The sequence below is a fragment of the Scyliorhinus torazame genome, chromosome 2 (genome assembly GCF_047496885.1).
Source record: "Scyliorhinus torazame isolate Kashiwa2021f chromosome 2, sScyTor2.1, whole genome shotgun sequence".
Taxonomy (NCBI): domain Eukaryota; kingdom Metazoa; phylum Chordata; class Chondrichthyes; order Carcharhiniformes; family Scyliorhinidae; genus Scyliorhinus; species Scyliorhinus torazame.
The window spans coordinates 399,665,539-399,689,054 of NC_092708.1; the positions used below are offsets into that span (position 1 = coordinate 399,665,539).

Sequence of the window (23,516 nt, forward strand, 5' to 3'; positions counted from 1 at the left end):
ATTTCTCCTTAGTCAATTTAAATGGTCCTCTTATCTCATGACCAAAAATTAGTTCAAAAGGACTAAATTTGATTGACTCATTAGGTGCATCCCTAATTGCAAACAGTACGAATGGAATTCCTTTATCCCACTCCTCTGGATAATCTTGACAATAAGCCCTCAACATTGTCTTTAACGTCTGATGCCACCGTTCTAATGCTCCCTGCGATTCTGGATGGTACACAGTTGATTGAAATTGTTTGACTCCTATGTTATCCATAGCTTCCTTGAATAACCTTGAAGTAAAATTTGATCCTTGATCCGCATGTATTTCTGTGGGTAGTCCATATCTCGTAAAAAATTTATGTAACTCCTCCACAATCTTTTTAGCTGTAATATTGCATACTGGAATGGCTCTGGACACCTAGTAGCCACATCCATTATAGTCAAAAGATATTGATTTCCATGTTTCGTTTCAGGAAGCGGTCCTACGCAATCAATTAAGACCCCTGTAAAAGGTTCCTCAAATGCTGGAATGTGTATTCAGGGTGCTGGTTTTATCACCGCCTGAGGTTCCCCCATCACTTGACAAGTGTGACATGATCGACAAAATTTAACTACATCTTTATGTAGTCCAGGCCAATAAAAATGTTTTTGTATTTTGGCTTGGTTTTCCTTACTCCCAAATGACCTCCTACTGGTACCTCATGTGCAACTCGCAACGCCGCCTTTCTAGACCCGACCGACAATATCACTTGATGAATGTCTGCCCACTTTTCATCCGCCTGCATAGGTAAAGGTCTCCATTTTCTCATTAAGACATCATGTTTCAGGTAATAACATTCTGGTATACACTCAGATTCCTCTTCCGTGTATGCTTTCTGATACATCCGTTTTCTTTCTATATCTTTCTGTTGTAACTCCACCAATTTTCCTGAACTAAAAATATCCACCTCATCCTCCACCTATTCTTGTTCTTTTCCAACTATCTGATCAAAAGTAGTTTCTGATAATTGAACTTCAACTTCATCTTCACTCTTTGATTTCTCCTCTTGTCTTAACCTGTGCCTTGTTACTAAACAATCAGGAAAAATCCCAGGATTTTTATCCTTCCACAATTCAGTTGTTTGATTTTCCACTGGCTTATCAACCACAGTAGGCATCACTCCCACCTGCGATCCAGCTGTATCATTACCCAAAATAAACTGTATTCCTAGACAAGATAGTTTCTCTATTACTCCTGCAACCATTTCACCACTCTTCACTGGACTTTCCAACCTCACCTTATATAATGGAACACTACTCTTCTCACCCTGAATTCCACATATTACCACCTTTTCTGGCAATATTCCCCTCACACTACATACCTCCTCATCTCTTACCATCAAAGATCAACTAGCTCTCGTATCTCTTAAAATTCTAACTCCTTTATCTACTCCTCCTGGTACACATGAGTAAACTTTACCCACACAAGTAAATTCTTTAAAGAGATCTGGTAACCTTATTAATCACGTCTTGATCAGGCTGTACATTCTTTTGCACCTCCTTTGTTTCAATTGGGCTTTCCTTTACCACTTTAACAAACACCACTGGCTTATCCTGTTTCACCACATCAGCCTTCATCTTCAACTTTTCTTCAGTCCCCAACACTGTGACTTTACATGGTCTAGTTTATTACAGTAAAAACATCTGAAACTTTTAATTTCTCTTCTACCCTCCTGGATTTCTTTTTTAATCTGAGGTACACTATCTTTATTATCTCCCAGCAGATCCCCTTTACCTTTACCAACTGAATATTTCTCCTTTCCCCAGTTTCTACCCCTCATAGGCTGAAACTGATGTCGGAAACCAAACTTTGATTTATGAACTAATTCATAATCTGCTGCTAATCTCGCAGTTTGAACCCTCTGTTCTTCCACAAGTTCTCACTACATCAGGAATTGAATTTTTAAACTCCTGAAAAATTATCATTTCTCTGAGAGCTTGATACGTTTTGTCTCTTTTCAAAGCCCTTATCCACCTATCAAAATTACTCTGTTTGATCCTTTCAAACTCTTTGTATGTTTGACCAGGTTCTTTCCTTAAATTTCTAAACCTTTGTCTGTAGGCATCAGACACCAGTTTATATGCACCTAAGATGGATTTTTTACCTCCTCGTACATCCCAGATACCTCCTCTGATAGTGATGAAAACACTTCACTAGCTCTACCTAGCAACGTTGTTTGAATCAGTAATACCCACATATCCTGTGGCCATTTCATTTGTTTAGCTACCTTCTCAAATGAAATGAAAAAGGGTTCTACATCCTTCTCATCAAACCTTGGCAATGCTTGGACATATTTAAATAGATCCCCACCAAGCCTTCGACTATGACGTTATTTCTCACTATCCTCAGACTGTACATTTCCCTTTACCTCTGCCAATTTTAACTGACTTTCACATTTCATGGCTGATTTCTGAAGTTCAAAGTCTCTCTCTTTTTCGTCTCTCTCTTTTTCTTTTCCCTGATCTGTACCTCCCCTTCTCTTTCTTTTTGTTCTGCTAGGGCTATTCTTACTTTTTCCCTTTCTTCTCTCTCCTTTTCGTTTTCCCTGATCTGTACCTCCCTTTCTCTTTCTTTTTCCCTCATTTCATATTCAGGCTGCTTTAATTCTTTTTCATGTTCAAGCTGCTTGAATTCTTGCCATTTCCAATGATTCTGACTGTGTCTCAGGCAATTTTAAATGCTCAGCTAACGCTGCAATTACCTCTTCTTTTTGAATTTTGTCAGGTAATGTTAACTGCAATGTTACTGCCAAATCTAAAAGCCTTTTTTCAGTCTCCGTTTGTAAGGTACTGCACATGACCTTCTCCACCCCCAAAAACTTCTGAATCTCTGAAAGACCCATTGCCCACAACAAAGACCCTATTTAAACTTGAATAAAACACCTGAACAGCATACACAAATATGCTCACCCTCATTGTCTTTAAGTTCACTAAGCCAACCCGATCACAAAATCTAGACTTTTATCCTGGATGAGCCCCCAATTTTGATATGGGCCAGGGTTTAAAAACCTCAAAAGTATATCATGGAGTTCCCATGACCTACAACTGTGTATGTTGAATTTGGTTAGGTGTTATTCAATGGACTTCTGAGGGGGTTTATGCTTTATGCTAAGAATTAGTTCACCTTTGCATAAACACAAACAGGTGGGATGTGGAGGGGCCGATCCCCTCCCCTGGTAAATCCGGATTTCAGTAATCCGGGTGGGATGTGAAGGGTCTGACCCCCCTCCCTGGGTAAATCTGGATTACAGTGATGGGTCTGGTTGGGTTGGCGCTCTCCAGGGCAGACATAATTATTTTACCTCTTGCCGCTGGGTGAATTTGATGAATTATCAATCACACCTCAATAATGAATGTGTTTTGCACCATTTGACTGGTGGCAGCCGTCTTGTTGAACATGATTGTCCTTCCGCTCAGCCGGGGTCCTTCCTGCCTGTCAGCTGCGCCCGAGCTCACAGTCCCCTGAATTGAGGGGATTAGAGTTCATTGTCTGAAGATCCCTTTCAGGAACATTTTTGTTGTTTGACGACGGTAATAATTTTCAATGAAGCTCTGAGGAGAATTTTGAACACGGCAGTTTAACGCGCCCCTGGACGGCGCAGACGCACCCCGGCGCGGGCGAGAGTGCGCGCAGGCGCGTCGGGGCGGAGCCTCTCCGCAGGCGCTCTGGGGCGTCGGGCCCACGGGCCCGTTGCTGCGCAAGTGCAGTGGAGCCCCCGGGGCAGGGGTCGTGGCGCAGGCGCGCTGTGCGTGGCGGGCGGGCTGGTTGGCAGGGGGACGGCGCTGAGGCGGTTGCAGTTACCAAGGGCGACGCGGCGAAGCTGTGGCGGACAAGAGGGTGTCTGTCCCGGCGGGAATAGCACTGGAAAGGAGAGTGGGAGAGCGGCACAGGTATGGCAGGGACAGAGGGGATCCCAGCCGGGAGGGGGGGTGCAGTGTGCCGGCGGGAGTCCCAGGCTGGGCGGCTGGGGTAGGCCCAGGCAGCGGGCTCACCCCCGGCTCCCACTGATTCAGCACCGGCTTCACCCAACTCTGCAGCCGGACACTGCCGCCTGGCACCCGTTTATTCAGCATTGCTGAGTATTCCTTAAAAATACAATATAGATACACATGTGTGTGATTATAAACATACATTTATGTGTACAGATATATTATAAATGAGATATATTTATGGGGCATCTGTGCATCTATATATTTATTTGTATATAATGTAGTCAGTTAAATTCTGAAATGAAATGAAAATCGCTTATTGTCACAAGTAGGCTTCAATGAAGTTATTGTGAAAAGCCCCTAGTCGCCACATTCCGGCGCCTGTTCGGGGAGGCTGTTACTGGAAATTCTGGAAAGTTTCCACCCATTCATTGGGTGGCACAGTTGTTCGCACCACAAGTATCGTCTTGCATCATTGACTTTGTCTATATATCTGTTTCTGGACCCTGAAAGCTAGTGATTCCAAACAAACCTGTTGGATTTTGACCTGGTGTTGTCAGACTTCTTACTGTCCAATGCCGGCATCTCCTCATCACAGCACCAGGGACCCGGGTAAACACTGTTGTCTCAGGGAGTCAGGATAGCACTGCTGCCTCACAGTGCCAGGGACCCGGGTTAACACTGCTGCCTCACAGTGTCAGGGACCCGGGTTAAGACTGCTGTCTCACAGCGCCAGGGACCCGGGTTAACACTGCTGTCTCACAGAGCCAGGGACCCGGGTTAACACTGCTGTCTCACAGTGCCAGGTACCCGGGTTAACACTGCTGTCTCACAGCGCCAGGGACCCGGGTTAACACTGCTGTCTCACAGTGCCAAGAACCCGGGTTAGCACTGCTGTCTCACAGTGCCAGGGACCCGGATTAACACTGCTGTCTCACAGTGCCAGGGACCCGGGTTAGCACTGCTGTCTCACAGTGGCAGCGACCCGGGATAACACTGTTGTCTCACAGTGCCAGGGACCCGGGTTAACACTGCTGTCTCACAGTGCCAGGTACCCAGGTTAACACTGCTGTCTCACAGCGCCAGGGACCCGGGTTAACACTGCTGTCTCACAGTGCCAGGAACCCGGGTTAGCACTGCTGTCTCACAGCGGCAGCGACCCGGGTTAGCACTGCTGTCTCACAGCGGCAGCGACCCGGGTTAGCACTGCTGTCTCACAGTGCCAGAAACCCGGGTTAGCACTGCTGTCTTACAGCGGCAGCGACCCGGGTTAGCACTGCTGTCTCACAGTGCCAGAAACCCGGGTTAACACTGCTGCCTCACAGTGCCAAGAACCCGGGTTAGCACTGCTGTCTCACAGCGCCAGGGACCCGGGTTAACACTGCTGTCTCACAGTGCCAGAAACCCGGGTTAGCACTGCTGTCTTACAGCGGCAGCGACCCGGGTTAGCACTGCTGTCTCACAGTGCCAGAAACCCGGGTTAACACTGCTGCCTCACAGTGCCAAGAACCCGGGTTAGCACTGCTGTCTCACATTGCCAGGGACCCGGGTTAACACTGCTGTCTCACAGTGCCAGGGACCCGGGTTAACACTGCTGTCTCACAGTGCCAGGGACCCGGGTTAGCACTGCTGTCTCACCGTGCCAGGGACCCGGGTTAGCACTGCTGTCTCACAGCGGCAGCGACCCGGGTTAGCACTGCTGTCTCACAGTGCCAGAAACCCGGGTTAGCACTGCTGTCTTACAGCGGCAGCGACCCGGGTTAGCACTGCTGTCTCACAGTGCCAAGAACCCGGGTTAGCACTGCTGTCTCACAGTGCCAGGGACCCGGGTTAACACTGCTGTCTCACAGTGCCAGGGACCTGGGTTAACACTGCTGTCTCACAGTGCCAGGGACCCGGGTTAGCACTGCTGTCTCACAGCGGCAGCGACCCGGGTTAGCACTGCTGTCTCACAGTGCCAGGAACCCGGGTTTACACTGCTGTCTCACAGTGCCAGGGACCCGGTTAACACTGCTGTCTCACAGTGCCAGGGCCCCGGGTTAACACTGCTGTCTCACAGCGCCAGGGACCCGGGTTAACACTGCTGTCTCACAGCGCCAGGGACCCGGGTTAACATTGGTGTCTCACAGTGCCAGGGACCCGGGTTAACACTACGTCTCACAGTGCCAGGGACCCGGGTTAACACTGCTGCCTCACAGTGCCAGGGATCCGGGTTAACACTGCTGCCTCACACTGCCAGTGACCCGGGTTAACATTGCTGTCTCACAGCGCCAGGGACCCGGATTAACACTACTCTGTTACAGCACCAAGGACCCAGGATTAGCACTGTTGCCTCACTGTACTCCTGCACTGTATGTTCTATGTTCACCAGGGACCTGGGTTAACACTGCTGTCTCACAGCGCCAGTGATCCGGGTTAATACTGCTGTCTCCCAGTAAGATCTGGACCGCCAGTATCCTTCAATAGGTCTCGTGTCTCTGTGGGTTAGTAGATAGGTGATCGGCTCGCTGGCTTCCCTCTCCGACCCTGAGGATGTAGAAAGTTACTGCTGGGCAGAGCAGAAGTAAATCGATGCACCTCTCAAGCTTGGCACTTGGTAGCACAAGTGGATAGCACTGTGGCTTCAGAGCGCCAGGGTCCCAGATTCGATTCCCCGCTGGGTCACACACTGTCTGTGCGGAGTCTGCACGTTCTCTCCGTGTCTGCGTGGGTTTCCTTCGGGTGCTCCAGTTTCCTCCCACAGTCCAAAGACGTGCAGATTAGGTGGATTGGCCATGATAAATTGCCCTTAGTGACCAAAAAGGTTAGGAAGGGTTATTTGGTGACAGGTATAGGGTGGAGATGAGGGCTTAAGTGGGTCGGTGCAGACTTGATGGGCCGAATGGCCTCCTGCACTGTATGTTCTATGTTCACCAGGGATCTGGGTTAACACTGCTGTCTCACAGCCTCAGGGACCCTGGTTAACACTGCTGTCTCACAGTGCCAAGGACCCGGGTTCAATTCCAGCCTCTGGTGACTGTGGAGTTTACATGTTTTCCCGTGTCTGCTTGGGTTTCCTCTCCTCCCACAGTCCGAAGATGAGCAGGTTACGGGGATAGGGTAGTAGAGTGGGCCTAGACAGGGTGCTGTTTCAGAGGGTCAGTGCAGACTTGATGGGCCGAATGGCTGCCTCCTGCATCTGTCGCGATTCTATGATTGTGTTCTGTGTATGTCTTATTACCAGGTCTGTTTTCTGTTAAAAATATTACAGATGCAGTAAAGGTCAACACGCCATTTAACTTTCTAATTACTTGCTGCACCTGCATGCTAACTTGTGTTCATTTTACAAGCACACCCAAGTCTCATTGAACATTTACCCTTACGAGTTTCACATGTTTTTAAAAAAAATCCACTTTTCCGTTCTCATGAGTGAAGTGAATAATGTCACACCTCCCGACATTACAACTTGCTGTCCATTAACTTAACATGTCCAAGTCTCTTTGCAGCCTCTCTCTGTCCTCACCACAGCTTACCTTTCCGCCTAGCTTGGTATCAACAGCAAACTTCATTACTCTTTGTTTCTGCATGTAAGTCATGAATTGCATTGGGCCCCAGCACAGATCATTGCAGTGCTCCACTACTCACAAGCTTACCAACTTGAAACAGTTCCACTTGTGCACTACCCTCCCATCTGTCGCGCAGCCCTGTAACAGCTCTTATTAAAGTCACAAAGGACATACTGTGTAACTGTGACAAACTATCCCTCCTCCTCCTTGGCAATCCGTACTGGATGAGCAGAAATTTCTTTCAGTTAAATATTGGGGAGACTGAAGCTGTTGGTTTCAATCCCTGCTCCAAACTCCATTCTCTAGTCACAGACTCCATCCCTCTCCCTAGCACCAGTCTGCGACTAAAGCAGTCTGTTCACAACTTTGGTGGCACATTTAACCCTGAGGTAAGTTTCCAAACATACATTCCCACCATCAGTGAGATTGCTTATTTACTCTGAAACTTTACCGGATTCCAATCCTGACTCAGTTTCCCTGCGAAACCCTCATTCATGCTTTTGTTACCTGCAGACTCTACTATTACAATGCACTACTGCCTTCTCTCCCACATTTTACCTGTGTAAACATGAGGTCATCTAAAACTCTGCTGCAAGACCCTTTCCCCAATCATCCATCTGTTTGTTGCTCCTGGTCAAGCAACATCTTGATTTTAAAATTCACATCCTTGTTTTGAAATCCCTCCTTAACCTTGCCTCTCCCTATATCTGTAATATCCTCCAGCCCCTCAACTGTCCAGCATTTCTGCCCTCCTCTAATTCTTGTGTGATCAGCTAGAAACGGGTGCCAAGCCAAAAGATAATGAGAGGGGTGACCAAAAGCTTGGCGAAAGAGAGAGGTTCTCATTTGGGACTTATAAAAGCCAAGGGAAATGTGAAGCTTAAATGGGTTCGGAGCCATCGGCCCATCAGTAGCTCTGCTCGCGCTATCCCGGTCATCACATGCAGCATGGTCTGAGAATTCAATTAATGCCCCTCTGTCCCTCTTAAAGGTTTGCACTGCCTGCTCTACCAGACCTTTCGAGGAAAGGTGATATGGGGCGGTCCAAATATGCGTCAACCATTCATCTGCATAGACTGCATAAATTGCTCACTTGTGGAAGGGGGTGCTGTTCCATAGAAACATAGAACAGTACAGCACAGAACAGGCCCTTCGGCCCTCGATGTTGTGCCGAGCCTTGTCCGAAACCAAGATCAAGCTATCCCACTCCCTGTCATTCTGGTGTGCTCCATGTGCCTATCCAATAACCGCTTGAAAGTTCCTAAAGTGTCCGACTCCACTATCACAGCAGGCAGTCCATTCCACACCCTAACCACTCTTGAGTAAGGAACCTACCTCGGACATCCCTCCTATACCTCCCACCCTGATGCTTATATTTATGCCCCCTTGTAACAGCTACATCCACCCGAGGAAAAAATCTCTGAACGTCCACTCTATCTATCCCCCTCATCATCTTATAAACCTCTATTAAGTCGCCTCTCATCCTCCTCTGCTCCAAAGAGAAAAGCCCTAGCTCCCTCACCCTTTTCTCATAAGACCTATCCTCCAAACCAGGCAGCATCCTGGTAAATCTCCTTTGCACCCTTTGCAATGCTTCCACATCCTTCCTCTAGTGAGGTGACCAGAACTGCACACACTACTTCAAATGTGGTCTCACCAGGGTCATGTACAGTTGCAGCATAACCCCACGGCTCTTAAACACAAGCCCCCTTTTAATAAACGCAAACACACTATAGGCCTTCTTCACGGCTCTATCCACTTCAGTGGCAACCTTCAGAGATCTGTTGACATGAACCCCAAGATCTCTCTGTTCCTCCACATTCCTCAGAACCCTGCCGTCGACCCTGTAATCCGCATTCAAATTTTTCCTACCAAAATGAATCACCTCGCACTTATCCGGGTTAAACTCCATCTGGCATTTTTCGGCCCAGCTCTGCATCCTGTCAATGTCTCTTTGCAGCCTACAACAGCCCTCCACCTCATCCACTGCTCCACCAATCTTGGTGTCATCAGCAAATTTACTGACCCACCCTTCAGCCCCCTCCTCCAAGTCATTGATAAAAATCACAAATAGCAGAGGACCCAGCACTGATCCTTGTGGTACATCGCTGGTAACTGGCCTCCAGTCTGAAAAATTTTCCATCCATAACCACCACCCTCTCTTTTATGTGATAGCTAGTTACTTATCCAATTGGCCAAATTTCCCTCTATCCCACACCTCCTTACTTTCTTCATGAGCCGACCATGGGGAACCTTATCAAACGCCTTACTAAAATCCATGTATACAACATCAACTGCTCTACCTTCATCTACACACTTAGTTATCTCCTCAAAGAATTCAATCAAATTTGTGAGGCAAGACTTACCCTTCACAAATCCGTGTTGACTATCCCGGATTAAGCTGCATCTTTCGAAATGGTCATAAATCCTATCCTTCAGGACCTTTTCCATTAACTTACCGACCACCGAAGTAAGACTAACTGGCCTATAATTACCAGGGTCATTCCTATTCCCTTTCTTGAACAGAGGAACAACATTCGCCACTCTCCAGTCCTCTGGCACTATCCCCGTGGACAGTGAGGACCCAAAGATCAAAACTAAAGGCTCTGCAATCTCATCCCTTGCCTCCCAAAGAATCCTAGGATATATCCCATCTGGCCCAGGGGACTTGTCGACCCTAAGGTTTTTCAAAATTGCTAATACATCCTTCCTCAGAACATCTACCTCCTCCAGCCTACCCGCCTGTATCACACTCTCATCCTCAAAAACATGGCCCCTCTCCTTGGTGAACACTGAAGAAAGGTATTCATTCAACACCTGTCCTATCTCTTCTGACTCCATGCACAAGTTCCCACTACTGTCCTTGACCGACCCTAACCTCACCCTGGTCATTCTTTTATTTCTCACATAAGAGTAAAAAGCCTTGGGGTTTTCCTTGATCCGACCCGCCAAGGACTTCTCATGCCCCCTCCTAGCTCTCCTAAGCCCTTTCTTTAGCTCATTCCTTGCTACCTTACACACGCTTCCTTTTTGCTCTAGACAAGACATTCAACCTCTTTTGTGAACCATGGTTCCCTCACACGGCCATTTCTTCCCTGCCTGGCAGGGACTTACCTATCAAGGACACGCAGTATTTGTTCCTTGAACAAGCTCCACTTTTCATTTGTGCCTTTCCCTGACAGTTTCTGTTCCCATCTTATGTTCCCTAATTCTTGCCTAATCGCGTCATAATTACCCCTCCCCCAATTATAAACCTTGCCCTGCCGTATGGGCCTATCCCTCTCCATTGCAATAGTGAAAGACACCGAATTGTGGTCACTATCTCCAAAGTGCTCTCCCACAAACAAATCTAACACTTAGCCCGGTTCATTACCCAGTACCAAATCCAATGTGGCCCCCCCTCTTGTCGGCCTATCCACATATTGTGTCGGGAAACCCTCCACGTCTGGGATACCATGAATGCTGAATGATTGGCGTAGCTTCTCTTTCAGAGAGTTGGTGCAGACTCGATGGGCTGAATGGCCACCTCCTGCACTGTAGGGATTCTATGAAGGTGGAAATAGGGAGGGAGATGCACAGGAGTTCAGAGTAGGTTTTGAACTTGGGTTCCCCAAGAAGTAGGAGTAGGCCACACATTCATCGCGCCTTCACCACCATTCAATATGACCATGGCTGATCTTTGTTTTCAACTTCACTTCCTGCTTCTTCCCCATATCCCCTAATTCCTTGAGACACCAAAAGTCTGTCTACCCCAGGCTTATCCACAACCCTCTAGATATGAAAAGCTTTTGTGCGACTGATTGAACACCCTGCCACCGCTTCCTTTTGAGGATTGAGGATTTTAGGAATTTTAAATTCAGCTAGTGCCTCAAACAAATGCCATTCGTCATACAGATCAATACCTCCTGTCAGGTAGTGTGATTGTAGCTTGTTTGGCTTTGCATCATTGTTAAAATAAGAATGCATGAGTGAAAGCTAAAATCAATAAATGCACCATCCATATCAAACACTGTGCAGAAGATTCACAATGATCTTTAAAAATTGCAATGATCTTTAAGAATTTCGGAAGGTAGGTTGCCCAATTATGTATTTTCTTTTCTTCCCTTTTCTTCCCATGTACTTAATGATCTGTTGAGCTGCTCGCAGAAAAATACTTTTCACTGTACCTCGGTACACGTGACAGTAAAAAAAATCCAATCCAATCCTTGTTGATAAGTAATTGATTTGCATTGATAGAGATCGGTCAAATCTACCCCTTGTGTCTGTTACACTTCCAAAAGTGTCAAAATGGTTAGAGCGGTGTGGACTGACCGGCACTGAAATAGCATCTCCAGAGTGTGCTGTCTGTTGTTCCTTTACAGTTGCACTTGGCACCTCTGGACTATGAAAGGAAGAAGTCAACCAGGCTTTCCATTCCTGTTCAGCAGTTACCCACTACTATGAAATGCATGTGTGAGTATCTGGTGAAAATAGCATTGACTTTGATGTCCTCTCTGGTCGAATTAGCACCTGATACTCTGCCATTGAAATTTTGCAGACAAACACTGGTGGTATTGTACCCCTGAAATAATTATAATCTTTCTAATCTTTATTATTGTCAGAAGTAGATTTACATTAACACTGCAGTGAAGTTATTGTGAAAATCCACAGTCCAAAAGATGTGCAGGTTAGGTGGATAATAATAATCGCTTATTGTCACAAGTAGGCTTCAATGAAGTTACTGTGAAAAGCCCCTAGTCCCACATTCTGGTGCCTGTTCGGGGAGGGCGGTATGGGAATTGAACCCGCGCTGTTGCCTTATTCTGCATTGCAAGCCAGCTGTTTAGCCCAGTGTGCTAAACCAGCCCCATTCTAAACTGTCCTTAATGTCTAAAATGATTAGGTGGAATTACTGGGTTATGGGGATAGGGTGGAGGTGTGGGCTTAAGTGGGGTGCTCTTTCCAAGGACCAGTGCAGAGTCGATAGGCCGAATGGCCTCCTTCTGCACTGTACATTTACCAAAATTCACTGGACTCTGGGGTGGTCCTGGCGGATTGGAAATTAGCAAACGTGACACCACTGTTTAAAAAAGGAGGTAGGCAGAAAGCGGGTAATTATAGGCCAGTGAGCTTAACTTCGGTAGTGGGGAAGATGCTGGAATCTATCATCAAGGAAGAAATAGCGAGGCATCTGGATGGAAATTGTCCCATTGGGCAGACGCAGCATGGGTTCATAAAGGGCAGGTCATGCCTAACTCATTTAGTGGAATTTTTTGAGGACATTAACAGTGCGGTAGATAACGGGGAGCCAATGGATGTGGTATATCTGGATTTCCAGAAAGCCTTTGACAAGGTGCCACACAAAAGGTTGCTGCATAAGATAAAGATGCATGGCATTAAGGGGAAAGTAGTAGCATGGATAGAGGATTGGTTAATTAATAGAAAGCAAAGAGTGGGGATTAATGGGTGTTTCTCTGGTTGGCAATCAGTAGCTAGTGGTGTCCCTCAGGGATCAGTGTTGGGCCCACAACTGTTCACAATTTACATAGATGATTTGGAGTTGGGGACCAAGGGCAATGTGTCCAAGTTTGCAGACGACACTAAGATAAGTGGTAAAGCAAAAAGTGCAGAGGATACTGGAAGTCTGCAGAGGGATTTGGATAGGCTAAGTGAATGGGCTATGGTCTGGCAGATGGAATACAATGTTGACAAATGTGAGGTTATCCATTTTGGTAGGAATAACAGCAAAAGGGATTATTATTTAAATGATAAAATATTAAAAAATGCTGCTGTGCAGAGAGACCTGGGTGTGCTAGTGCATGAGTCGCAAAAAGTTGGTTTTCAGGTGCAACAGGTGATTAAGAAGGCAAATGGAAATTTGTCCTTCATTGCTAGAGGGATGGAGTTTAAGACTAGGGAGGTTCTGCTGCAATTGTATAAGGCGTTAGTGAGGCCACACCTGGAGTATTGTGTTCAGTTTTAGTCTCCTTACTTGAGAAAGGACGTACTGGCACTGGAAGGTGTGCAGAGGAGATTCACTAGGTTAATCCCAGAGCTGAAGGGGTTGGATTACGAGGAGAGGTTGAGTAGACTGGGACTGTATTCGTTGGAATTTAGAAGGATGAGGGGGGATCTTATAGAAACATATAAGATTATGAAGGGAATAGACAGGATAGATGCGGGCAGGTTGTTTCCACTGGCGGGTGAAAGCAGAACTAGGGGGCATAGCCTCAAATTAAGGGGAAGTAGATTTAGGACTCAGTTTAGGAGGAACCTCTTCACCCAAAGGGTTGTGAATCTATGGAATTCCTTGCCCAGTGAAGCAGTAGAGGCTCCTTCATTAAATGTTTTTAAGATAAAGATAGATAGTTTTTTGAAGAATAAAGGGATTAAGGGTTATGGTGTTCGGGCCGGAAAGTGGAGCTGAGTCCACAAAAGATCAGCCATGATCTCATTGAATGGTGGAGCAGGCTCGAGGGGCCAGATGGCCTACTCCTGCTCCTAGTTCTTATGTTCTTATGTAACGTCTATGGAAATTCTATGTGCGGGTACACTGAGGGAGATTTCAGAATGTCCAATTCACCTAACAAGTATGTCTTTCGGGACTTGTGGCAGTAAACCCTCACATCACGGGGAGAACGTGCAGACAGTGACCCAAGACGGGAATCGAACCTGGGACCCTGGCGCTGTGAAGCAACAGTGCTACCCACTTTGCTACAGTGCCGCAGATGAACACTTTTAAGGAGGGAGGGATTAAACTAATTTGGCAGGGGGATGGGAACCGGGCTTGTAGTCCAGCAACTAAGGTAGCCGATGTTCAGGACGTCAAAGCGTGTAGTGAGGCATTGGGGAAGGGAACACTGACAAAGGAGAATACTTGCAGGCACGGAGATGGGTTGAAGTGTGTATTCTTCAGCGCAAGAAGCATCAGGAATAAGGTGGGTGAACTTGAGGCATGGATCGGTACTTGGGACTACGATGTGGTGACCATCACGGAAACTTGGTTAGAAGAGGGGTAGAAATGGTTGTTGGAGGTCCCTGGTTATAGATGTTTCAATACGATTAAGGAGGGTGGTAAAAGAGGTGGGGGGAGGGTGGCATTGTTAATTAGAGATAGTATAACAGCTGCAGAAAGGCAGTTCAAGGAGTATCTGCCTACTGAGGTAGTATGGGTTGAAGTCAGAAATAGGAAAGGAGCAGTCACCTTGTTAGGAGTTTTCTATAGGCTCCCCAATAGAAGCAGAGATGTGGAGGAACAGATTGGGAAACAGATTTTGGAAAGGTGCAGAAGTCACAGGGTAGTAGTCATGGGTGACTTCAACTTCCCAAATATTGAGTGGAAACTCTTTAGATCAAATAGTTTGGATGGGATGGTGTTTGTGCAGTGTGTCCAGGAAGCTTTTCTAACACAGTATGTAGATTGTCCGACCAGAGGGGAGGCCATATTGGATTTAGTACTTGGTAATGAACCTGGGCAAGTGATAGATTTGTTAGTGGGGGAGCATTTTGGAGATAGTGACCACAATTCTGTGACTTTCACTTTAGTAATGGAGAGGGATAGGTGCGTGCAACAGGGCAAGGTTTACAATTGGGGGAAGAGTAAATACGATGTTGTCAGACAAGAATTGAAGTGCATAAGTTGGGAACATGGGACACAATTGAAATGTGGAACTTGTTCAAGGAACAGATACTACGTGCCCTTGATATGTATGTCCATGTCAGGCAGGGAAGAGATGGTCGAGTGAGGGAACCATGGTTGACAAGAGAAGTTGAATGTCTTGTTAAGAGGAAGAAGGATACTTATGTAAGGCTGAGGAAACAAGGTTCAGACAGGGCGCTGGAGGGATACAAGATAGCCAGGATGGAACTGAAGAAAGGGATTAGGAGAGCTAAGAGAGGGCATGAAAAATCTTTGGCAGGTAGGATCAAGGAAAATCCCAAGGCCTTTTACACATACGTGAGAAATATGAGAATGACTAGAGCGAGGGTAGGTCCAATCAAGAACAGTAGCGGGAGATTGTGTATTGAGTCTGAAGAGATAGGAGGGGTCTTGAACGAGTACTTTTCTTCAGTATTTAAGAATGAGAGGGAATGTTGTTGGAGAGGACAGTGTGAAACAGACTGGTAAACTTGAGATACCTGTTAGGAAGGAAGCTGTGTTGGGCATTTTGAAAAACTTGAGGATAGACAAGTCCCCCGGGCTGACAGGATATATCCAAGGATTCTAAGGGAAGCAAGAGATGAAATTGCAGAGCCATTGGCAATGATCTTTTCGTCCTCACTGTCAACAGGGGTGATACCAGGGGATTGGAGAGTGGCGAATGTCGTGCCTCTGTTCAAAAAAGGGAATAGGGATAACCCTGGGAATTACAGGCCAGTTAGTCTTACATCAGTGGTAGGCAAAGTAATGGAAAGGGTACTGAGGGATAGGATTTCTGAGCATCTGGAAAGACACTGCTTGATTAGGGATAGTCAGCACAGATTTGTGAGGGGTAGGTCTTGCCTTACAAGTCTTATTGAATTCTTTGAGGAGGTGACCACGCACGTGGATGAAGGTAAAGCAATAGAAGAGTATGTAGTGTACATGGATTTTAGTAAGGCATTTGATAAGGTTCCCCATGGTAGGCTTATGCAGAAAGTAAGGAGGCATGGGATAGTGGGAAATTTGGCCAGTTGGATAACGAACTGGCTAACCGATAGAAGTCAGAGAGTGGTGGTGGATGGCAAATATTCAACCTGGAGCCCAGTTACCAGTGGTGTACTGCAGGGATCAGTTCTGGGTTCTGTGCAGTTTGTGATTTTCATTAATGACTTGGATGAAGGAGTTGAAGGGTGGGTCAGTAAATTTGCAGACGATACGAAGATTGGTGGAGTTGTGGATAGTGAGGAGGGCTGTTGTCGACTGCAAAGAGACAGATAGGATGCAGAGCTGGGCTGAGAAGTGGCAGATGGAGTTTAACCCTGAAAAGTGTGAGGTTGTCCATTTTAGAAGGACAAATATGAATGCGGAATACAGGGTTAACGGTAGGGTTCTTGGCAATGTGGAGGAGCAGAGAGATCTTGGGATCTATGTTCATAGATCTTTGAAAGTTGCCACTCAAGTGGATAGAGCTGTGCAGAAGGCCTTTGGTGTGCTAGCGTTCATTAGCAGAGGGATTGAATTTCAGAGCCGTGAGGTGATGATGCAGCTGTACAAAACCTTGGTAAGGCCACATTTGGAGTAGTGTGCAGTTCTGGTCACCTCATTTTAGGAAGGATGTGGAAGCTTTGGATAAGGTGCAAAGAAGATTTACCAGGATGTTGCCTGGAATGGAGAGTAGGTCTTACGAGGAAAGGTTGAGGGTGCTAGGCCTTTTCTCATTAGAACGGAGAAGGATGAGGGGCGACTTGATAGAGGTTCATAAGATGATCAGGGGAATAGATGGAGTAGACAGTCAGAGACTTTTTCCCTGGGTGGAACAAACCATTACAAGGGGACATAAATTGAAGGTGAATGGTGGAAGATATAGGAGCGATGTCAGAGGTAGGTTCTTTACCCAGAGAGTAGTGGAGGCATGGAATGCACTGCCTGTGGAAGTAGTTGAGTCGGAAACATTAGGGACCTTCAAGCAGCTATTGGATAGGTACATGGATTACGGTAAAATGATATAGTGTAGATTAATTTGTTCTTAATCTAGGACAAAAGTTCGGCACAACATCGTGGGCCGAAGGGCCTGTTCTGTGCTGTATTTTTCAATGTTCTAATTGTTCGCCTTCATGGTCCTTGCTAGTGATAATGGGATGAGACAATATGTTGGTTTAATGAAATATGAATCGGACAACCAATGAGTTAGCTTTTTTTCCTGATGACTCCTATGGGTTTGGATGGTAGGATGGGGGAATAAGGGCTGACTGAGCTGTCACGAATACACGATTCTTTCCCACACATGGGTTACATTTTAATACTAGTGTCAATGCCTTGACTTCAATTTGTTTGACACCTGCACCAGTACTGCCAAATGTACTGTGCATTCATTCCTTTTTTCAGAATTAATAGAACGGGGCAGTTTAGGAGGAGGGTATTTAGCCCAATTTGCATTTGGCTGATTGGAAGGGCTGCACAATTAGTCCTACTCCCCTTGCTTTTTCTTCTTGGCCTAATCCTTAGAGGACTAGAATTCAAGGATAGAAGTCATGTATCAGCCATCGAAAGCCCTAATTAGACCACACCTGACATACTGTGAGCAGTGTTTTTATTTTAGTTCATGGGATGTGAGCGTTGTTGACATTGGTTACGCTTCACTAATTACTAATTGCATTTCCCTTGAGCAAGTGGTAGGGAGTCACCTTTTTAAACCGCTGCACTCCATCTTTGTAGGTATACCCACAGAGCACTATTTTGAATAAGGGCAGGTGAGTTATATCTGGTGTCCTGATGCCAATACTTATCCCTCAAATCAATATCACACAAACAGATGATCTGGGCATTCTATTGCTGAGATGTGGAGATGCCGGCATTGGTCTGGGGTGGGCACGGTAAAAAGTTTTACAACCCCAGGTTAAAAGCCAAAGATTTATTTGGAATCGCTAGCTTTCGGAGCACCGCTCCTTCATCAGGTGAGTGCTCACCTGATGAAGGAGCTACACTCCGAAAAGTAGTGATTCGAAATAAACCTGTTGGACTTTAACCTGGTGTTGTAAAACTTCTTAATTGTAAAATCATGGAATCATAGAATGGTTACTGTGCTGAAGGAAGCCATTTTGCCCCTTTGTGTCTGTTGCTCGATTTTGAAGCAAAACTCAGTCCCACTTCTGACTTTTCCCCACAGCCCTTCAATTCTCCTTTGCAGGTTAACATTTGTAGTGGAAACCATCAATGGAACTGGTAGGGATAGGCAGGAGGAATGATTATTATAGAAGACCAGATTGGACATGCTTAAAAAAACTCTTATTGCCTAATATTCTGACCAGTATCTGTTTTGTTTTCCCAGTGAAGATGGTTGAATGGATTGCCTGCTGATGAATGACCTGAAGTGGAGCAGGATGGATATGTTGCATCTGCCAAGAAGGTGACACCTTCAGTAGCCCAAGGATATCACCTGAAGCGGTTTGGTCTTAAACTGAAGCCGGGTGGGAATGCCTGCCGTAAGTCACGTGCCAGAGGATTCCTCCACTGCATCTGATGAGGAGGAGCATGAGTAAGTAAGGTCCTGTTTCAGCCTCTCCACGACCGTGCCCATCTCGGTGTAGTCTCCCTTTGCCGTACAACTTTTCCCATCTGCTCCACTCTGTTCCTCTGACTCCCGCCTCTTGTACCCCTCCGGTTACCTGGTGGTGATGGCGCCATCAGCCAGTGCTGTAGAATTGCGCAGAGTAAGGCACTCTCTCATTTCGTGCAGCTTTCATCTCAATTTTGACGAAACCACCTGCTGTTACCCCAGCTTTCCCATTTCTCCATCTGTTCCGGAGTGTTATTTACGACTGGGGTTACGGCAGCAGAATCAATCCAGTCTGCTCTTTTAGGTTCAAACTTGGTTTATTGTGAGACATTTCCATACAAATACTAACCCACAATAAACTCTCACCACAAGGTGCTCCAGCTGTCTGTATTTATAGGATAATCAATGTCACATGTTTAACCAGCAGTTCCCTTCACAAGATAATTGACATCCACAGTGGTTAATAGTACATTGACGTGTATTACACCCACAGCGGGTATACTGTGTCATGTGAGAGTACCTTTAAGAAATGGGTGTTTAAGAAATGTACCTTTAAGAAATGGGTGTTCATCAGTGATGTCAGAGTGTGGGTGGAGCTGGGCTGTCTGTCAGCTTTTTACTTTTGTTTTAGGCTGTTTGCTGCAGGGTGTGTTTTAGTTTAGTTTTCAGAGCTGGATAGCTGCAGTCACAGCCAGAAGAGGTATTAGAGTCTCTCTCTGTAATCTAAAGAATGTAAATCGATCCTGGTGATTTAAAACTAATAACTGCTCTTAGTAGTGACTTTAACCTGATGTGCTTCTGCTGAAAGTTTTTTTAAAAAAGTCTTCTGGATGTTAAAAGGAAAGCGTAAAGGATTACTTAGTGTTGTATTCTTTGGGGGTTGTATTTGAATTAATGGTTGCTAAGATGTTCACTATGTTTTAAAAAGTTTAAGACCATAAGACATAGGAGCGGAAGTAAGGCCATTCGGCCCATCGAGTCCACGCCACCATTCAATCATGGCTGATTTCAACTCCATTTACCCGTTCTCTCTCCATAGCCCTTAATTCCTCGAGAAATCAAGAATTTATCAACTTCTGTCTTAAAGACACTCAACGTCCCGGCCTCCACCGCCCTCTGTGGCAATGAATTCCACAGACCCACCACTCTCTGGCTGAAGAAATTTCTCCTCATCTCTGTTCTAAAGTGACTCCCTTTTATTCTAAGGCTGTGCCCCCGGGTCCTAGTCTCCCCTGCTAATGGAAACAACTTCCCTACGTCCATCCTATCTAAGCCATTCATTATCTTGTAAGTTTCTATTAGATCTCCCCTCAACCTCCTAAACTCCAATGAATATAATCCCAGGATCCTCAGAAGTTCATCGTATGTTAGGCCTACCGTTCCTGGGATCATCTGTGTGAATCTCCGCTGGACCCGCTCCAGTGCCAGTATGTCCTTCCTGAGGTGTGGGGCCCAAAATTGCTCACAGTATTTAACTTGAGTTCATAGAATAAACATTGTTTTGCTTTAAAAAATACTTTTCCATTTCTGCTGTACCACACCTGTAGAGTGGGCCGTGTGCTCCCCATACCACAATCTATTAAAAGTTTGGGTCAGGTGAACTCCATGATACACTTTGGGGTTCTCTAAACCCTGGCCCATAACAACTGCCTCTTTTCAATGCTGAAAAAGAATGGGATTCTGTTACATTGCTGTTAATATATCTTGACAGAGCTGGTGTGTGAGGCATTGTCAGCGTGACTCATTGTATTGATACACCATGAATGCATTAAGGCAGCACTCCTACAGCTCATTTTCATGTCTTGTTCTTCACTGCACTTTCTTCAGAGTTCTGCCCAATGGCTTCCAAAGAGATAGCCTTGTTAGGTTTTGGTTTCAGTAGGTTAAAATAGTGTGAAATTTCTATGCAATGTACATTTCAGCTGTGAAAAACAACCATCAGGCTCTGTGACATACTATAAATGCATAGAACGTAAGAGAAGCAAGCCTGCTATTTTACCCCACGGTCAATGTGGCTACCAATGACATCAGATGAAAAAGGGTTGAGGGTTGTAGTCAGAAGGGAGAAGGTTTCCGGGGGGACGGTATGTAATGGTCAGCGGTTTCCTGGAAGGGGCACTGGTGGTACTTGTGAATATTTCTGCTCCTGACTGGGACAGCGCAAACTTTATCAAAAATACCATGACAGCAATCCCCGGGCCCACGGGTGGACAAATCCAGCCCCCAATCGGGGAAGCAATCTGTAATGGCAAGGGAACCGAGAGTCTTTACGGAACAGATTTGGAGGGGGGTGGTGGAGAGAACTGTCTGGACCTGTGGAGGGAGAAATTCTCCTTCTCTTCCCAAGTCCACAAAGTATAAAAGTATATTCCCGCATTGACATCTTCACGGGCACGTCCATGTGTGGAGGGAGTGGAATACTCTGCAATGGTAATCTCTGACCATGCTCCACACTACGTGGATGTGAGGTTATAGACGGGCCTGGCCCAGGTATAGTAGGCAAAATAGGATTTTTAAAAGAAAAAGAAGAAATTTAGAGTACCCAATTCATTTTTTTCCAATTAAGGGGCAATTTAGCTTGGCCAATCCACCTAACCTGCACATCTTTTTGGGTTGTGGGGGCGAAACCCACGCAAGCACGGGGAGAATGTATGTAGGTAAAGTACAGGTATAATTGGATAAGGCCAGTTACCCTGTGGCTGGGAAAGTGGTACAGGACGGAGGGCTTTTAGATTTCTATGACATTGAGATCAGTTCAGGAGAAGCAGGGAACTGCTGCAGAAGTGGTGGAAGCGGATTCTACTGTCACCTTTAAATGGGAATTTATTTAAGTACTTGGAAAGGTTTGCAGAACTTTCGGGAAAGAGAGGGACATAGTATTATTTGGAAACCTTTCTAATGGCCTTTATGGCTTATTCAATGATTATGGGATGATTTTTAAAAAGTCCTTGTGTTAATGTCTTTTGTAGAGTTTTGTGGGTGTTTTGTATAACATCAACCTTCTTTCCTGTCTTCTCTAGACTGTGAAAAAGGCGGTACAGTATTCGGGTTTAATCTAAAGCGTAGCAGTGCAGAGTCAGCAGTAAGAGCCCGAGGTACACCAGCTCGCTGGACTGAGTGCCTTTAATATAACTGGATTTGTGTTTGTGTCACTGCTCTAACCTCTTTGCAGCTTTGTGGCTGAAATGTCTTTTTTAGAGTGTTAGAAAGAATATGTCGTGTTGTGCAATCTCCTACGGTAGAGAATGGATCTTTCCCACTGTGATCAGGTTATACTCCGAAGGATAAAATATTGCTTTATTTCACATGTCTGTGCCCTCCCCTGGTCTTTGTTCGGTGAAGCACTAAGCTACATACTCCAGAAGATATGGACGTTGATTTCTAGTTTGTGCTTAGCTGATTTCAGCCAGGGGAGCCATTTAGGTGGCCTCTGCTCTGGGGCTAGCGAAGGAAGCAACCATATGGGGCTCCTACTCTAGATCGCTACAAAGGGATGCATGTCATCTACTGAGATGCCAGGGTAATTGATGGGGAAGGGGCAAGGGTGCACTGGAATGGCTGGACATGCGTAAGAGTGAGTGTGTTTGGAGTAGATGGCTTGCATCTCATGTTGCTAAAGCAAGTGGGAAGTCGAGATAGCGGAAGGACTTGCCATCATCGTCCCTAGATATGGAGGATTGGAGGGGGCAAGTATGACATCCTTATTCATAAAGGCTGTAAGATATTTCTATAACAATAGGCTAGTAAGTAAGGTTTCAGGGGGCAGCATGCGGCGCAGTGGTTAGCACTGGGACTGTGGCGCTGAGGACCCGGGTTCGAATCCCGGCTCTGGGTCACTGCCCGTACGGAGTTTGCACATTCTCCCCGTGTTTGCGTGGGCTTCATCCCCACAACCCAAAGATGGGCAGGGTAGGTGGATTGGCCACGCTAAATTGCCCCTTAATTATAAAAAAAAAGGTAAGGTTTCAGAAACTACAATTGGTGAGAGGACAGGGAGACAGATAGAGAAGTGTCAGGTGATGCAGACGGGATAGGAAGAGTCGAGATGGATTTAATAGCACAGTTCTAAAAGATGTGCAAGAACACAGTGACCTGGAAGTGCATAGATCTTTGAAGGTGGGAGGACATATTGAGAGAATAATTGTCAAAGCATGTGGGATTTTGGACTTTTTAAATAGTGGCATTGAGCAGAGAAGCAGGAAAGATATGCTGAACCTTTATAAAGCTTTGGTTAGGTTACAACAAGAATACTGTAGTCCGTTCTGGTCACCATACGTTAGGAAGAGCATGTGGGTCCTTGATAGATTGCACAGGAGATGTACCAGAATAGTTATGAGGGATTTTAGCTATGAGGGTTAGGTTGAAGAAACTGTGTTTGTTCTTTGAACTAAGGAGATTGAAGGGCGATCTGATGAGAGGTGTACAAGATTGACAGATTTGGATTAAGGTAGGCGAGGAAAAGGTGTTTCAATTAGCTGGTGGTACAAAGACTAGGGAGACAAATTTAGGTTTAGGGCAAGGAATATAGGGGTGTGTGAAGAACTATTTTAACGCAGGGAATGACAGTGACCTGGACCCCACTGCCTATGAAGGTGGTGGAAATGGAGACTGAGTAATTTAAGAAGGAAATTAGTGTTTAAGGGAAATGAAATTGCAAGGCTGTGGGGGTAGAGCAGCTCTGCAGAGAGCGGCAAGGACTGGATGGACTGAATACCCTCCTTCTGTGCCATTATGATTTGATGATTCTAGATCTGAGTCTCCCATTGTAAAAAGATGTATTTTGATTTGCCTTGGATGAATTCACATTTTCCCAGATTTAACTCTTCTGTTGCACAAGTTT

General features: G+C 45.8%; 1 protein-coding gene across 3 annotated transcripts in view; it reads left to right on the forward strand.

The window, feature by feature from the left end:
* Positions 1-3,785: 3,785 nt before the first annotated feature.
* The window catches only part of ttll5 (tubulin tyrosine ligase-like family, member 5), a 602,008-nt gene continuing 582,277 nt past the window's right edge, over positions 3,786-23,516 (forward strand). Inside the window, exons 1-2 of one of the 3 annotated variants that reach the window (XM_072494443.1) lie at positions 3,786-3,915; positions 18,449-18,655. In XM_072494443.1, the coding sequence (XP_072350544.1) occupies positions 18,594-18,655 (62 nt within the window). In that variant the 5' untranslated portion in view covers positions 3,786-3,915; positions 18,449-18,593. Of the gene's footprint in view, positions 3,916-11,907; positions 11,952-18,448; positions 18,656-23,516 lie in introns of those variants that run through there. The other 2 variants (XM_072494444.1, XM_072494451.1) reach the window with 2 other exon arrangements.